Source organism: Colobus angolensis, unplaced genomic scaffold, assembly GCF_000951035.1.
Source record: "Colobus angolensis palliatus isolate OR3802 unplaced genomic scaffold, Cang.pa_1.0 Scaffold145, whole genome shotgun sequence".
Classification (NCBI taxonomy): domain Eukaryota; kingdom Metazoa; phylum Chordata; class Mammalia; order Primates; family Cercopithecidae; genus Colobus; species Colobus angolensis.
Genome location: NW_012114544.1, coordinates 3,047,489 through 3,066,588, shown reverse-complemented (window position 1 = coordinate 3,066,588; position 19,100 = coordinate 3,047,489). Strand labels below are relative to the sequence as shown.

The 19,100-nt window shown below is 34.6% G+C and overlaps 1 protein-coding gene across 1 annotated transcript in view; it reads left to right on the top strand.

Annotated features, from left to right (window-relative positions):
* Positions 1-19,100, top strand: part of SCLT1 (sodium channel and clathrin linker 1) — a 211,297-nt gene that overhangs the window by 136,385 nt on the left and 55,812 nt on the right. Inside the window, exons 14-18 of the mRNA XM_011935614.1 lie at positions 1,090-1,161; positions 4,728-4,802; positions 7,057-7,202; positions 10,324-10,516; positions 18,220-18,416. Coding sequence (XP_011791004.1) covers positions 1,090-1,161; positions 4,728-4,802; positions 7,057-7,202; positions 10,324-10,516; positions 18,220-18,416 — 683 coding nt within the window. The remainder of the gene's footprint in view (positions 1-1,089; positions 1,162-4,727; positions 4,803-7,056; positions 7,203-10,323; positions 10,517-18,219; positions 18,417-19,100) is intronic.

Sequence of the window (19,100 nt, the reverse complement as noted above, 5' to 3'; positions counted from 1 at the left end):
ATAAACAGAATACATTGATTCTTAATATAATGATTAATAGGAAAAGTCTACATCAAATTATAACCTTGAAAAGAGCTAAAATAGGCCGGGCGTGGTGACTCACGCCTGTAATCCCAGCACTTTGGAGGCTGAGGCAGGCAAATCACAGGGTCAGGAGATCGAGACCATCCTGGCTAACACGATGAAACCCCGTCTCTACTAAAAATACAAAAAATTAGCTGAGCATGGTGGCGGGCGCCGGTAGTCCCAGCTGGAGGCTGAGGCAGGAGGATGGGGTGAACCTGGAAGGCGGTGCTTGCAGTGAGCCGAGATCGCGCCACTGCACTCCAGCCTGGGCGACAGAGCGGGACGCCGTCTCAAAAAAAAAAAAAGAGCTAAAATAGACCCAGAAATAGTATGCTTGGCAGGCCTTCAGAAAGATAACTCATATTAATTAACCATATAAAGTACATGGCAGTATTGTAAATGTTCTAAACAAAGTTTACATCATATTTTCAAAATAGTCCATCTTACAAGATACTACAAAATTTTCAAAGACCTTTAGATCATAAAAGTTTACTGATGATTTACCATTGGCATCAGTATTCTTCAGAGTCCTTTTAAAAAGCATGAATAGTTATTAGAAAAATTTATTGTCATAGAGAAATCCTGATGAGGTGTGACTAATTCTTCAAAATAGTCTGTGCACATTAATAGTGTTCTTTCTGAAGATATTTAAATGTTAATTAAATTTTATTAAATGTTATTTATTAAATAGTATTAAATCTTAATTTATCTTCAGAAGTAAAAGTAATTTAATACTGGGGTGTGATGGATATTATTAAAAAAATTCTTCTGTTTATGAATCAAAAGCATCCTATGATGAAAGTGTCTGACAACCACAGTCCTTTTGGATATACCATTCTATTCACTCTTCTTCCATTTTCGTGGCAAATTCTTTGCTCTTTAATATATTGTGTGCTTATTTGTCTTTTATGCCCTAAAAGTTACAATTTTATTTTTATCAAAATTATTATCATACATGTTTTTATCAGATATTAATCATTTTTATTCTAGACCCAAATAATGAGTAAATGTCTTAATTTACAGGTTGCAAACACAAAAAAACAATGCAGTATACAAATTTCTCGATTAACAGAAGAACTTGCAGCCCTTCAAATGGTATGTTTGACTATATTGATATTTTCTTCCAAATATTGCTTATATTGGGGATTCATTCATTCAAAGGATGCTTATTGAACCAAGCCGTGACTAGGTGCTAGGAAAAAAGTGAAAATCCAGATAGACATGTTTGCAGCAGTCTTGTGGCTTATGTTCTAGCAGGAAAGATAGATGGCAGTTATCACATTTTACTGTAACTACCTGTCTTTGACAGAGAATGCACAGGATGCTATTGCTAGCTCTAGCTCCTATGATATGCTGAGTTTTTCTGGGAAACCAAGGAGAAAGAGAAAGTTTATATAACAGTGGTAAGGAAGAAAGGCAGAAAGCTTCCTGAAAGAAATGAGTACTGAGGAATGAGTAAGCCAAGATGGGAGAGGAAAAGATTACTTGTGTAGTTAGAGGTGGGATTGGAAATAGAAGTTTAACTTGAAGTTTGATGTAATGAAATTTAATAACCTTGCTTACAGGAGAATAAAAGTACAACAGTCTTCAAGAATTGAGAAAATGTTTATAACTTCACAAACTGTCATCTTTTCTAACTCCCTGTATCACTTTTGATCTCTATTACAAAATTTATCAATGAATCATATCTTGTAATAAATATCGTGCATTAGGTGTATATTGATCATACACACTCTGTCTCTCTCCATGAAAATCTTATCTCTGCAATTAGATTGTAAGCATCTCAACATAGTAGAGTCTTACGCCTTCTTTTATTTTCCCTATTGCTTGCCTAGTACAGTGTTTTGCAGAGTTTATTTTTAAATGTTTATCAACTGAATTATATATTTAAACACTCTGAAAGAGGAACCACATTTTCTTTTGCCATTCTACAAACTTTGGAGAGTACATGATGGGATCTTAATCCTCGTATATTGGGTCCCAAATGTAATAGAACAAGGAACATTTATTTTGTATTTGTTTAATGTCACTTATTTTAATAATGTAGGAACATCAAGTAAAATTGGTGGGATGCAATGTGGCCAGTTAGTCACGTGTAGTTTTTTGTTGTTGTACAGTTTTGCTTCCTTTTCTATCACTCAGTTATTTCACTTGTTCTCTTTCATGGGCTGATTAGCTATCAAGAGATTAATATCTTTGTGGAAAAAGAGGAGTAGAAGGATACTACCCCAGTCCAAGATCATTTAATGGATGGTAGACTCTTCAAGGGCATGAACATTCATTCTTTCTGTATTCTCAAGGGAACAAGGACTGACTAAGACTTCCAGGGATTTTTCAAATCATTGTTAGCTATGTAACAACCAGAGCTATATTAAACTCACTTCAGAGTAAAAAGAATGACACTTTCAGTTTATTGCAAAAAGTGTTTCTTATAGTAAAACAATTCTACTTCATAGCTAAGTGATTTTTCTAAAACATCTGATAGTCATGTTGATTCTGTGGGGAGAACTATACTGTGTAATTGGAAAGTTTGAAGTATTAAGTATGTTAAAAATATGTTCAAAGGAAAACATTTGGCTACTTTAAGACAGATTTTCTCAAAAAATCTAAGCTGCAGTTTGAAGCATGATAACCTGATGCTTGCTATTGTTTTCTACTATTAACAGTTTTACTATCTATACTAATAGTATTAGTATTAATATACTATTCATCTATACTATTATTTACACTATGAAGTCCAGGAAGGTAGTTAAGCATACTTTTGCTAACCCAAAATTAAGGTATGCTCACAGGAAGGAGAAAAACTTGTATTTTAGATGAGTGTGCAGATTATTTAATAGATTAAGAAAAAGCCAGAACCATTGTATTTCAAGCTACATATCTCCCTTTGAAGACCAACATGTACCTAACAGCCTTTGTTTTCTGTGGTAAGGAGTAGTTTATCTTAAGAATATTCAAGGTTTTATTGTGCCATGTAGCAGATTGCTATTAATCTATATCAAATAAAAAATTAATTATAAAATGTTCAAACTTACAGAAGTAAAATAAAATGTTCATTATAGTCTTTTCTTTGATGCATGAATTTTTTGGAAGTCTTTTTTTTTTAGTTTCTAAATACATGAGGATTTACACTGTCTGTTGTTGATTTCTCATTTGGTTAGGTCGGCAGCACAGATCATGGTCTATATGATTGGTTCTTAATATGTTTTGAGACTTCTTTTATAGAGTATTATTTTGGAAATACTCCATGAGTACCTGAAAAAATACCTATTATTTTGTCATATTTTCCCCCAAACGTAGGCATGTCAGTGGTGATAAGCTAATATCTCTAAAAACTTTGTAATAGTGATTTTTAATGTTTGCTTTAGTATTATAGTGCATTTCTAATAGAATTAGTATGGTAATTCTCTCTAAAGGTTTAAATTTTGCTGTCTCATTTTACTTTTTTTACCCCCAGGTTAACCAAATATTCTTTAGGCCATCATCATTTGTCATAAAAATGGTGGATTGGGTGGAGAGGGATATGAAGCCTACTTACACATGCATTTCTTTATATACCACTTACCAGCCCCAGAAGTGTGAGCCAGACTTTGTTGTTAACATATATTAAAAATCACATGGGACGGGTTACAAATGTAGGTAAAATCCCAAATTTAGCACTGAAGCTACCCTCTCCTAGATAAGCAACTTCCTATATGAATATATGGAATATTAATGTTGCATTTTGTATACACTCAGGGTTCTATCTTAATAAAAGACATTAAATTTAAATTTGTCAACTGATTTGTAACATAGAGTTAAAGATCTTCATTATAATCAATGGTGATTAATTTTGGGTCACAAAAGAAGCTTACTTTAAAATTTAAAAACATATTGAAATACACTTCTTCTATAAAATAATTGAACATCATTAGTAAGTAATGCACTGTTAGCAAAGCGGGTTCCTCCAAAGCATGATTCACAATTAGAAAAAAAAAGAGAGAGAGAGAGAGAAAAAAGCCATACCCATTAACCATTCTCCAAAATAAATGTATAAATACAAATAATTGTGAAGAACTAATAATTACTATGACTTTTTTGTTTTAGGTGCATTAGCAAATTAAATTTTATTATCTAATTGATATGCTTGCTAAATACTGAGTAAAATCTTTTGAGGAGAAATACTTTATGTTCATGCTAATAAAATATTTTTAGTATTTCTGTTTGCTATAATTTTTGTAAAGAAAACAGTTAACTTTTTTAGAGTTTATACACCTTTATATCTTTTAGGCCATAGGTTATCCCTGAGGGTTTTGTGCCACTATCTGGTTCTTAGTTCCCTTTTCAAAATATTTGATAAGAGTGTGTAAAAAGAAAATCTATAGTATGAGAAAGGAGTTCCATTCATACTTTTTTCTCCCTGGAATCCCCCAACCTCTGTCTCCCACCTAGTCTGTTTAATTAGAACTCCTTGGCATCCTACTGCTGGAGGCAATTTCTGAAATCCTGGGTTAGGTTGCTCTTCAAACATTGAGTTTTGTCTTTAATCAATATAACCTTAAACTTGTGTTGATAACTATGATATTCCCATTATGAACAAATTATTTTACTTCTCCATTTTTCCCCACTTTTCTTAAGATGTTACCAAATGTATATATTTACAATATGACTTGAATTTATAGAAGTGCGCTGAAAAACAAGGCCAAATTGAACGAGTCATTAAGGAAAAAAAAGCAGTGGAAGAAGAACTAGAAAAGGTAAAAAGAAAAAGGAAATATAACTACCTAAAACTCAACTGCAAATATGCAACATTACTGTCTGTTTCCATCATGCCATCTACTAGCAATTCCTTTATTTGTTAGTATTATCCTGGTAAGTTTTTCTTTTCTTTTCTTTTTTCTTTTTTTCTTTTTTTTTTTTTTGCCATGGAGTCTCACTCTGTCACCCAGGCTGGAGTGCAGTGGCACGATCTCGTCTCACTGCAGCCTCCACTTCCCAGGTTCAAGCAATTCTCCTGCCTCAGCCTCCGAGTAGCTGGGACTATAGGCACCTACCACCATGCCTGGCTAATTTTTTTGTGTTTTTAGTAGAGATGGGATTTCACCATGTTAGCCAGGATGGTCTCTATCTCCTGACCTCATGATCCGCCCGCTTCAGCCTCTCACTTTCCTTAAATATATTTAGAGTCTGCAGTTAAATACCGATGTTGCCTGGATACAATTCCTTTCCAAGAGCGGCTGGCTGTATTCTTTGAACTTTGTACTTAAAGATACAAATTTTGTGAAGTAGCTATATTTCTTGCTTAAACCTCATCCTACGAAATTTCACTTTGTCTTTACTTTGTTTTTGAATTTTATGTTAGCTCTTATGGTGCTTAGGCCATCTAAATACCTCTTGCTATGATTTTTACCTTTTAGAAGTACAGATTTTAACTTCACACTTAGGAAGAATATTTACCCCCGTGATATTTCAGAAAAACTATTGGGAGAAGTCCATAGTTTAAAATTCATTTATTTCATATACTTTTGTATTAGCAGTAATATCCTACTCTTTTAAAATACCTTGGGGAAAGAAAGGGAGACCAAATTTGATTGAGCACTGACTGTATTTTAGGTGTTGCATTAAGAACTTTCATAGAGAGGTTAAGTAACTTACCCAATGTTAAAAAGTGGTAAATGGTAGAGTCAGAGTTTGATTTTCAAAGAAGAGCTATGTAGCATAAAAATTATGGTCTATATCTATTATCAACATGAAAAAAATTATGACATCAGTAAAAGAGTAATACACAAAGCAAAACATAATGTACAGTTCCATTTGTGAAAAAAAAAATACATGTGTTCAAAGTAGGACTTATGGTTACCACTCTCCTGCAAGGTAGGTCCCTTCTGAGTTTTCATCTGCATATCAGTTCCCATTTAGATTGCCACCTGTTATACATCAGGGTTTGGGATGACTGTTTTAACATCACATGGCAAAGGTTAAGGAAAAGGCTTTGGGGGAAATGTAAAACTTACGAGGCAAAAAACAACAGGTAACGGGAAAGCACAGCACCTTATTCTCCCACTGTTCCACAGACCAGTGTGCTAAGGTCAGAGGACTGCTGGGTCGGCAGCATAGTTCTGTATTCCAGTAGCGGAATGTTGATGTGCTGACACTCCATGTTTTTATAGAGAGTGACAAAGCAATCCTGTCAGTGGGGAAGACACAGGTTACTTGGTCAGGCAGTCTAGATTTTGAGGGTAGCTCAAAAATCTTAAAAAAAAAAGAGGGACCCCCATTGCATGGAAAGCTGAGCTTGGGTACAACCACCACTGCTGAGGAAGGGGTAGCCCCATCCAAGCTAGATCATTGTCCAGGTAACCCAGAGTGAGATTCTGGAGTCACTGTCAGAGTTCTAGTTATTGCACCATGGTATGTATCTTTATTTTTGAATAATGGAATAGAGGATTGTATTGAACGGTATTCATCAAAGAATCACCAGTGGTTATCTCTAAGTTGACATTGATTTTTACTTCAGCTGCTTTACATTTTTGTATTATTGCATAGTTTACCATGAGCATGAATAATTCCAAAAAAAAACTCTATTTTTTAAGAGACAAGGTCTTGCTCTGTTGCCCAGACTGGAGTACAGTGGACATGATCATGGCTCACTGCAGCCTTGATCTCCTGGGCTCAAGGATCCTCCTACCTGAGCCTCCCTAATAGCTGGGACTACAAGTGTGAGCCACCATGCCTGGCTAATTTTTTAATACTTTTTTTAGATGACGGGGTCTTGCTATGTTGCCCAGGCTAGTCTCAAAACAATTATTATTTTATATGTCAGTTTTTAGCATTTTATTTTGTAAATGTGAGAGAACCAGATTTAATTATTGCTATGTTTCATATGTTACGGTGGGAACAAATGAATATATGATCATGGCTTTTTATTTCTTCCATTGATTTCTGTTTCTAAACTGTTTATTAAGACAGTTTCTTCTGTAATATTATATACATAATAAGCCTCTTCTGCAGATTTACCGTGAAGGCAGAGGAAATGAAAGTGATTACAGAAAACTGGAAGAAATGCACCAAAGATTCCTGGTTTCAGAGTGTTCAAAAGATGATCTTCAGCTAAGACTTACAAGAGCAGAAAATAGAATAAAACAACTTGAAATTGAGTAAGTTTTTCTTTTGGATTTTCTGTGATAACATCTTCAGAATTAACACAATTTTTGACAGAGTCTCTACCCTTTTTTTTTTTTTTTTTGGTAGGACTTACAATATATCTTATGTTGAAAAAAAATGTAGGACCAAATATAATTTTATTCAGGATTATTTCTCAAAATGAATTTCTGCAGAAAGAAAAGATTTAACAGTAGCATACCATTTTCTTTTAAATGTATCCTTTCTGGCAATTAAATAGGATGTTTATAATATTGTTGTCTTTGTACTAATTGTGAAGCTATTATAGTATCTTGCTTATATTCTTTTATACTACCTATATTTAGTATATTTCTTGTTATAGTGATTATTCTATAATGATCCATCTTGTATATTTTATTGTCTATAAAAGTGATAAAGTCATAATTTGACATATCCATTCTGAGTATTTTTCTACCTCCCCACCCCGATGGTATTACCTAATATAGCAAAATTTTCTTATTTGAATTGCCTGAAATCTCAATCTCTGTATGTGTTCAAAATATATTTTTTAAATAAATACTAATACCTAAGTTACTTAATAAAGTTTTTATCAAAAAGAGATCCTGCAAATTTGTTTAATAAATATATGTGTAATTTTCAATAACCTATTCAGATAATCTGCTCATATGGTTACTTCCAGATCAAACCTGCAGGAGGAACTGGTTTATTCCAGCATAAATCTTCTTGTATGTACTAAGAGAAGTATCACACATGAAGGCTTTTCCCAATACCATACATTCACAGGGCTTCTCTCCAATGTGTATACCCATATGTCTCTTAAAGGAGGAGTATTGAATAAAAGCATTCCTGCATTTGTTTTAATTCACATGGTCTCTCTGCATTACGAGTATTTTGTGTGTGTATAGTAAAAGGAGATATCAATGTCTTCTTTATGTTCCTTATATTCATAAAGTTACTCTCCAAGGTGAACTCTCACATATTTCCTAAAGGGTGTAAACATAGAATAAGGTGCGAGGACTGGGTAAAAGACCCTCCCGTGTTCCTTACTTTCAAAAAGCTTCTCTCCAGGATAAATTTTGAAAGTTGAGTGAAGGATAAGGATTAGCCCATCTTCTTTAGATTTACAAGGCTTCTTTCCAATGTGAGTTCTTTTCCTTCATTAAGGAAATGAGAAATGACTAAAGGCTCCCATGCATTCTTTTTATAAGCAGAGTTCTCCTCGGTATGAATTCTTACACATTCATCAAGACATGAGGAATTAATGAAGGCTTTCCCACATTCTCCACATCCAAAGAGTTTTTCTCCTAAGTTTTCATATGTGCTTTAAGCTGTATTTGATGAATTTTTCTTAGTCACTTCGTTTAAAGGGTTTCTCTTGAGTGTAAGTGCTCCTGTCCATTTCTAATTTCAGGAATGCTTAGAGTGCTATAGTCTTGCATCTCCTTTAATCTCTGGGAATCCCCTTTTCTGTGTTTTTTTGTTGTTATTGCAAATAATCTGTTTTAAAAATGAGTTCTTAGTAATGTAGAGTTTCCTCCACTACATGCCTATATATTGATGCTGTTTACTCTGTCTCATGTAGTTCCTAAAAACTAGTAATTAGACCCAGAGGCTTGATCTGGTCTAGCTTTCTTTTTTTGTTGTTGTTTTTGGAAGAATTCTTCATGGATGATGATATTGTGGACTTCTATTAGGAGGCTCACAATGTGTGGTTGTTTCTGGTCTCAGCCTCTTTCTGATGTTAGCATCCTTTCATTATCATCGCCTAGATATGTCACTTTATTAGGAACTTTATCAGCCAAGGTTTAGACAGAAAAAAGACTATGAGTATTGTGGGAATAAAGGATTTAATGTAGGAAACAGAATTTGCAAGAATGTGGGAGTTGCTGGGGAAGCAAAGATCTGGAAAGACAGAGGTAGAGATCAAAGAAAATCAATCACTAACTGTTTTCACCCAAAGCACTAGCAGATATGGGCAGGTCAGAATGCCAAAATAGGACCATAAAGGAGTGGTTCATGGTGATAAAACTGCCGCCATGTGAAAGTTGCTTCTTTATTTTAAGAATTTTGCCGGGCGCGGTGGCTCAAGCCTGTAATCCCAGCACTTTGGGAGGCCGAGACGGGCGGATCACGAGGTCAGGAGATCGAGACCATCCTGGCTAACATGGTGAAACCCCGTCTCTACTAAAAAATACAAAAAACTAGCCGGGCGACGTGGCGGGCGCCTGTAGTCCCAGCTACTCAGGAAGGCTGAGGCAGGAGAATGGCGTAAACCCGGGAGGCGGAGCTTGCAGTGAGCTGAGATCCGGCCACTGCACTCCAGCCTGGGCAACAGAGCGAGACTCCCTCTCAAAAAAAAAAAGAATTTTTCTGCTTGCAAAATACTTTTAACTAGTAGTTTTCTTAAGCTTTCACAATATTAGTAGCATTTCTATACAATTCCCTGTGAAACCTATTAACCAGGGAATGTTCACAGTACTTATCTGTTATTGAAAAGATGGAAGTTTTAAAAGATAGGAATAAAAATTAGCAGTATATTGATTGAAGCAACATTAATGTATAGAGGTTGTCTCACCCAGTGATCAGTGATCCATTGTTGAGAAAGTTCAGGAAATATAATCCATGTAACCTATGATAAAACGAGAAGTTTACAGAACTAGAAGTTTATGAAAACTTTCTAAGACATATAATGGGAAAATATAAAAGTAGATTTCATAATTTAGTAATATAGTCAGCTATTGTGTTAGTCTATGGAGTTTATTGATTAAGTAAAGGAGTGTTGGTTGTTATCTGCTTCCTCCTTTTTTTGTTCCTTCAGTTGATTCCCTTGAAGTTCTCCATACACAGTGATTCTTAATGTTAGTACAAATTTGAAAGAAGTCTTACATTGATTTTGTAGATAAGTGATGACAATTCAGTTCATCTGTTCTTAGTTAAGATTTGAATATATTTAAGTTGAATGTATTTGCCTGGTATAACATAACATTTTGAAACCACATAGTTTCAGTCTAAAGTGGAAAGAAATGGCTCAGAATAAAGCAAACAAAAGTCCATGTGATAAAATGTAGACATACTTTTATCTTCTACTATAGATCATTAAGTTTAAGGATTCTTTTCATTTCGTTTTTTAATCAGCTCCTCAGAAGAAATATCATGTTACCAAGAAATGATTCAGAAAATTCAAAATGTATTGGAGTCTGAGAGAGAAAACTGTGGGCTTGTCAGTGAACAAAGGCTAAAACTTCAGCAAGAAAATAAACAGTTACGGAAAGAGACTGAGAGTTTAAGGAAGATTGCCCTGGAGGCTCAAAAAAAAGCCAAATTAAAGGTATTTTCAAGACTAGAGTTAAATGTGTACTTATGAAAATCAAAGTATGGAGAATATTTAGAGATACCTAGCAAAATATCTTTAAGCCCCCCCTCTTTTTTTTTTGCCTTCTCATCAAATAGCACTAAATCATAATTCAGAGTGTTAACCAATCATTTCTGTGTTGTAGAACTCTTGGCAGGCATACTTGAAAATGATTGCCTTTGCTAAACACAAAAAAATTCTTTTCTAACCATGAAATGTACTGTTATTCCTGCCAAAGCAATTTAAGCACCACTAGCAAAACCATAGATTAGGTAACTTTACAGACTGCCTTCCTCTCTTCTCTCCATATAGTAGCCTTTGAAAAGTTGAACTTCTCTAAAACTAACTGTATAGAGGATGTTACAGCAGCAAGCTCTGAGAAGCATTCACAGCTAGTCTGAAAATTCCATGGCAGGAAGAAGGCAAGAGGCAAAAATGTCATCTAAAACAAATTCCCTTTCTTTTCTCTCTTATTTCCTTGTCCTTTGATGCTTATATAGTTTAGTAATAGGAAGATGATCCTCCTTTTAAGGGACTTTTAAGAAACACAAATATCTTCATAAGCATCTTGCTTACCTTTCCCCATGTCATGTCACTTTTATAAAAAGTGGCACTAACTTTTTATGATAAATATCTACATCTTCCAATTTCATAGTAAGAATATGAAGAGGTCATGTCATTGTTTTATTTTGGTTTTTATTGCTGCAAGGACTCCTAAAAGGTCATATTCCAACCTAATTCATGTCAACATGTATTTTTTGAATGCCTCCTGTTGCAGGTATGAAATGCCCTAATTATTTGTAAAGCCTTGAACTCTGAAATGAAAAAGAGAGTCTTATTTACAGAGAAGTTTTTACTTTGAGCTTTAGACTGTGGGAGTTCTTTGAAGAACAAGGAGAGGAACCATACCACCAGATATCAAGACTTGATAAAAAGCTAAAATAATTTAGACAATGTGTTATCAATATATAAGAATAATCAACTTGATCAATGGCAAACAATTGAGTCTGGAAACAAACTCATTTATCATAATCACTTGATTTATAACAAAGGCACCATTGCAGTTCAGTGAGGGGGAAACTGGCTTCACAAATGGTGCTGGATCAGTCAGATCCACATTTTAAAAATAAAACTTAACTCCTATATCACAGCATATATGCAAATTAGTTGGAGCTGCCTTGTAGACCTAAATGTAAAATGTGAAATGATAGTTTCTAGGAGAAAATCTTCATGCCTTTGAGTTGGAAAATATTTCTTAAACAGAGCACAAAAAAACACTAATCATAGTGAAAAATCCAAGCTGAATTGGATTTCACTAAAATTAAGATACTTTTAGTCACCAAAAGACACCATTAAGAAAGGGGAAAGTATGAGAAAGTATTTATAGTGCATATAACCAAAAAGAGAACTCATATCCAAAATATAAAAACTCTTACCAATTAATAACAAAAATATTAATAAGGAAAAAACAGCTAATAGTTAATAAGGAAAAAATAGATACTCCATTTCCAGAAAAGGGCAAAAGACATAAGTAGGCACTTCATAAAATAGCATATAGGCAAATATGTTCAACTTCACTATTTTTCAGGGGAATTTAATAAAACTATAAGATAACAGTACACACCACCAGAATGGCTAAAATTAAAAAGACTAAAAATATCAAATACTTGTAAGAATATAAAGCAAATAGAACCTCGATAGATACTGCTGGGAATGTAGCAGTATCTTTTAGAGCTGGATATACATACATCCTGATATGGTTTGACTGTCTTCCTACCCAAATCTCATCTTGAATTGTAGTTCCATAATCCCCACGTGTCATGAGGGGACCCAGAATCATGGGGGCAGGTTTTCCCATGCTTTTATCATGATAGTGAGTAAGTCTCACAAGATATGATGGGTTTTTGTTGGTGTTTTTTGTTTTGTTTTGTTTTTGTTTGTTTGTTTTCAGATGGAGTCTTGCTCTGTCTTTCCCAGGCTAGAGTGCAGTGGCACGATCTCAGCTCACTGCAGCATCTGCCTCCCAGGTTCAAGTGACTCCTGTCTCAGCCTCCCAAGTAGCTAGGACTATAGCTGTGTGCCACCACAACTGGCTAATTTTGTATTTGTAGTAGAGTTGGGGTTTCACCATGCTGGCGAGGCTGGTCTCAAATTCCTGACCTCAGGTGATCCACCTGCTTCAGCCTCCCAAAGTACTGGGATTACAGGCAAGAGCCACTGTGCCCAGCTCTTTTATAAAGAGCAGTTCCCCTGCAAATGCCCTCTTGCCTGCTGCCATATAAGATACACCTTTGCTCCTCCTTCACCTTCTGCCATGATTGTGAGAAATGTGAGTCCAGTAAGCCTCTTTTTCTTTATAAATTACCCGGTCTCAGGTATTTCTTCATAGCAGTATAAAAATGGACTAATACACATCTTATGCCAAATAATCCTGGCTACATACCCAACAGATATGAGTGCTTACATTCACCAAACCATGTGGACAAGAATGTTCGTAGAGGCTAAAAACAGTGATTTCATTAACATGAAATTGTATGAATAAATTGTGATATATTCATATAATGGAATAGAAGCAGCAATGAAAAATAATAAACTATATAAGCAATAGTGGATGAGTCTCATAGACATGGAGATGAGCAAAGAAGCCAAACATACAAAAGCTTATATTTTATTTCACTATATGGTAGTGAAGAATAAGCATAATTATCTATGAGGATACTATCAGAATAGCTACCTTTTAAATGGATGAGTACTGATTAGAAGGACACATGAGGGAACCTCCTGGGGTATCTAAATCTATTTGATGACTTTGGTATGTCAGTATATGTGTGAAAACTGAGCTGATCTTTTAAGACTTACACAGTTCATTAGAAGAAAGAAACAGATAAATCTTCGCAGAGGAAAGTAGGCAAGAGTAGCAAGAGTATACATGAAACCAGAGTGCCTATGAGTTTGATAGTTGGACAATTATGGAAGCTGGGTGATGGGCATACAGGAAGTGTAACATTCTATTTTGTGTATGCTCAAAAGTTCTCATACTAAAACATTTCTGTGATTTTTAAAAAGTGTACTTTGGTGAAAAAAATGTTATCTCTTCATCTCATTATAAACTGTATATGATAAATTTCATATGAATTAACAACTTTAATATGTTAATGATTCCATAAAGCATTAGCAGGAAATGTAGATGAATATTTAACTGAAGGAGAACTTTCTAAGCAAAAAAAGGGAAGAAATTGCAAATGAAAATATTGATAAATTTAAATATGTTTTTAAATATTTAAAACCGTTTCTAAATGTTCCAAAAAGAAATCACTGGGCGGTAGATAGTTTTAACAAATGTGACAGAAAGCTCTAAGACCATACCTCAGGAGCTTTTAAAAATACAAGATAAAAATATTTGTAACCGCATAAAAAATCATGTGAGAGATTAACAGAATCTACAAACTAAGAAAAAAAACCAGTAGGCAATAAGCAGTTTAAACTCACCATTAATTAATTACTAAGTATCTCTGAGTGAACGTGCAGCTAAAAGTATTAAATGGTACATATTTACTTTAGAGTCTAAAATTCAGTCATAAGAAAATAATTAAAATATTTCACAAGTTCATTGCAGCATTATTTATACTAAATTAGAAACAACCTAAATATCTAGGAGTGAATAATTATATTACATCTATATATAGTAAAATTATGGAAAATACAAAACATTAAAAAGACAAATATAAAGTGCCTCTACTCCCAAAACTCAGATAATACTTCTAACTTCTACATAATTACTTTTATTTATGAATTTTAAAATTGTTACTTTAGTGTATAAAGGATTACTATCTGTGTGTGTACACATATATATTTTTGATATATAGTGATATGTTTTTAATAAGATACTGTATTGTCATTAAAAACTATATTTCCAAATAATTTATCATGCGTTTATATTGATACACCCTATGATTAAAGAATATATATACACACACACATATACAGGTAGTAATCCTTTACATACTGTAATAACAATTTTAGAATTCATATATAAAAACAATTATGTAAAAGTTAGACATGATTATCTGAGTTTTGGGACTAGAGGCACCTTATATTTATCTTTTTAATGCCTTATATCTTCCATAGTTTTATAATATATATTTATTTTGTTTTCTTTTTTTTATCATGGGTGGGGATGCAATCAGTGAATTTTCCCTGTCTAGTACTCCACTTGATCTGTCTTTAACATTTCACTTCAATGCTTTGTTATTTTCCATAATTTTACAATATGTATTTGTTTTCTTTTTTTTATACTGAGTGGGGATGGAATCAATGAATTTTTCCTATCTAGGACTCCTCTAGATCCATCTGTAACATTTCAGGATAGTAACTGATGGTATGGAGAACAAAAGAGTGATAGAAAGTTTATCTACCCCACATATCTCACCAAATCTGTGTCTAGCTTAAGAGAATAGCCATTGATAAAGAGCCGAACCTCTTAACTAACTAGCTATAATTCTATTTTAGGGAGGAGGAAGGCTCTCAGATAAATTGCTTTGTAACTGATTCTTTCTTTGACAAAATAGGAACCTGATGCACCTACACCTTGCTGTTTTTCTCCCCATTGCAAAAGAGTATGATCTTCAGTAGATCAACTGAAAGAAGCCAAAAAGATAAAGACAGTCAGAAATTGGGAGGTCAGTAGGCCACAAACCTTAACAATTTATCGTATGAAGTTTTCATTTGATCTTAATGCCACTGCATTGATTTCAGCCCTAGCTTTCGCCTTTTCTAACTACCCCTTTTGCCAAGGCTCTCCATTTCTTTATGGTCTAAATTCCCCCCTCATAACCATCTAAAATTAAGAAATGGAGTCGTTTCCAGCAATTCAGTAATCTACTTGCGTGGATATTTCTCTGCAAAGGAAGGAAGAAGGAAGAAAGAAGAGAGACCATAAAACCCTTTTTCCCATCCAACTTTCTGAATTTTATCATTAGTAGAATTTTTGTAATAGGAGATAGTTGTTGGGGCCCTTAGCCTGTCAGCATTACCACAGACCTGTCCAATTTACTTAGCAATTTGAATTGTATCTATTAAAGGCCTATGGGGCTTGTTAAAGACTGAATTTTGACACCAAAAAGCCGCCATGCAATCTGCAAATATGTTTTGACAACTGTACTGTGTTCCAGGTGCTAAATATGCAATGGTAAACTAAACAGATATGGTACCCATCCTTAAAAGCTTATAATTCGCATGTAGGTGGGCAAACTTTAAATATATAATTATGAACTCAATGAGTTCCAAAAGTTGAAATAGGTAAGCAGAAAGATTATTTCAGGCAAAAGGAACAGCATGTGAAAAGAACCAAAGAATAAAAAGGCATTATAGTGGAAAAAAATGAAAGGGAAGGGAATAGTGTGGCACAACACAAGCTTGTAAAAGTAAGCAGGGAACAGGTTATCATGAAGGATCTTAAAGCAAAGCTTGTGAAATGATAAACAGATTTTCCAAGTGAGAGTGGGAGTTAACTAGGCAGCCAAATTATAAAACTGTACAGATGCATAGATCAGTTTTGTGTGCGTATATGGTTTTCGTTGTTGTTGTTTGTTTGTTTGTTTAAGAAGCTCTGTCACCCAGTCTGGAGTGCGATGGCCCGATCTTGGCTCACTGCAACCGTCACCTCCCAGGTTCAAGCTATTCTTCTGCCTCACCCTCTTGAGTAGCTGGGATTACAGGCATCTGCCACCTCACCTGGCTAATTTTTGTATTTTTAGTAGAAATGGAGTTTCATTCACCCTGTTAGCCAGGCTGGTTTCGAACTCCTGACCTCCAGTGATCTGCCTGCCTCAGCTTCCCAAAGTGCTGGGATTACAGACATGAGCCACCGCTCCTGGCCCGTAGATCAGTTTTTAACATGTGTTCGTGAGAGAGAGAGACAGACACTTACAGGGGCTGTACTTTTTGTTTTCCACCTGAGATGTTAGACTAACATGATTTCTCCAGAGGAGGTGAAGATTAAGGCAGGGAAGGAGAAAGGGCAGGCAATCTAAATTTGCAGAATCTAATAATTCAAACATTATTAAGATAGCAGCAGGGGTCAAGGGGCCTCAGTAGGTTTGCACAGCAGTAATACAACCCAAAACTAACACATCCAATATTGTTTTTCCAGTGTCTGGATTTATAAAGTCTTAAATTTCTGCATGTGTACTGTTTGAGAAAGCAAACTGTAGAGTTTTAGGAAGCATGTTGCATTTATCAGGGGTGGCAAGGACAGGATGTTTGCAGTTTGCTTCAGTGAGCCAAGAATTTTGTTGTTGTTGGGCCTTGTTTTGTGTTTTTTGACACGGTAAAGTTGAGTCTCGTTCTTTTTTGAGTTTGAAAGTAGCCACGTTTAATGAATTACTAGAAGTCTAGCCAGCTGTGGTCATTTTTAAAGCAATTAAAGTATCACAAGATAGGTGTTCTTTATAATACTTCTTTAGTATAGCAAAATATAGATGGCCTGAGAGTACAATAAGGAAGTCAGATCACCTTGCTGCCTTTTTCCACAAGTGTTTTTCATCTGAACCACAAAATGTAGAAAAATGTTTCAGTAACTTTTTTCTCAATTTCCCCAAACATGGTACTTAGGTAGTTATATTCTAGACACATATGAAAGAAGGCAAGTCATTATATACATTGGATGCCTTAAAGCATTAGGGCTTAATTCTCTCCCTGAACCCCAGTAGAGAAAGCTTCTAGGGTATCCAAAGAGCATTTACTTATAAGTTCATTCTGCAATTAAAGTGTTTTTACTATAATGACATAAATTCTTAGAAGTGTACTGAAGATATTTTCGTAAGAGATTTTCAAAATCATTATTTATATTGTCTCTTTCTCCTGAAAAATAATTCGTTCATTAATCATTCACTAATACTACAGCTGAAGTGGTAAAGAAATTCCTGTATATAATTATCTTTGACTTTACAAAGCCCTTTGAAAGAATTTCAAGTTTAGTATGTAAATCAAAAGTGGTTTGAGTAAATACCTAACTCAGATACCAACAGCATCAACACTTTCCTTGGATTCTGGCAACGAAAATCAGAGTAAATAAAGAGAGAAGTGTTACGTTGTAATAGTGGACTTTTCTTTTACTGGCATGTTAAGGTGTTAGGGAAAGTGTTGCAAAAAATATAGTTAATCATAATTCTAGTTTTACTTACATAACATTGTAAGTTTTCATTTATGATGAAGACCAATTGTAAACTTGATGTCCCTTTTTTTTTTTTTTTTTTTAAGACAGAGTCTCACTCTGTCACCCAGGAGGCTGGAGTGCAGTGGTGCGATCTCAGCTCACTGCAACCCTCACCTCCCAGGTTCAAGCGATTCACCTGCTTCAGCCTCCTGAGTAGCTGGGATTACAGGCACACACTCCACACCTGGCTAATTTTTGTATTTTTAGTAGAGAAGGGGTTTGACCATGTTGTTCAGGCTGGTCTCAAAACTCCTGACCTCGTGATCTGCCCGCCTTGACCTCCCAAAGTGCTGGCATTACAGGCGTGAGCCACCGCACCTGACCAAACTTGATTTCTTACATAGTTTTCTCATCCAAACATTTCTGTCCCTCAGACAATACAATAAATGATTCCTTTTGTATATATCATTGAGCAGTATAGCACCTATAAGAAAAGAAAATATGTTTTCATTTTATTCTTTAGATCAGTACAATGGAACATGAATTTTCAATAAAGGAACGTGGGTTTGAAGTTCAACTAAGAGAGATGGAAGACAGTAATAGAAATTCCATTGTTGAACTGAGGCATCTCCTAGAGACTCAACAGAAAGCAGCCAATAGATGGAAAGAAGAAACGAAGAAACTTACTGAAAGTGCAGAAATTAGAATCAATAATCTAAAGTAAGTCTACTGTTAGTTGTTTGACATGTTTTACAGAAGAAATTCTTTAAGCTGTAATTTAATGTCCTTGCCATAATCTTTTTTAAAAAAAGTATAATTCTGAACCTTATGTTTTTATTCAGTAAATATTTATGAAACTACTGTAAAAATATTATGTCATAAACCAAAGCAAATATTATATTTTTTACAAATTTCATGTATGTTTCATAAAATGTAATAGTTTTTGTTGGATATATTAGTTTAGATAGTTGCAACAAAATCTGTTTCGCCTGCAAAACCTGAAATAATTTGTTCTCCGGCCCTTGAGAAAAAGTTATCTGACCCTTCCTCAGAAAAAACTTGAGATTTTTGTGCTGAATGAGATGGGAAGCTCAAGAGCTTCAGCATGGAAATGAGCTCAGAGGGCTTTGAGCAAAGTGATGTGATCCGACTTAAATGTTCAACAGATGATTGTGATCACCGTATGATCTATATCACTGTATGATTTACTATAGTAAACCTAAAACTACTCTAAAAAATAAAGTCTATTAAAAAAAAGAATGGACTGTAAAGAGGCAAGGGTAAGAGAAGGGAGAAAGAAACTAGTACTAGTCTGCATATAAAATAGTGGTGGCTTAAACTCAGTTATAAAGGGTTGGTGATAATCACAGGAAGTTTGCTTTGGGCTGTTAAGTATGAGCTGCG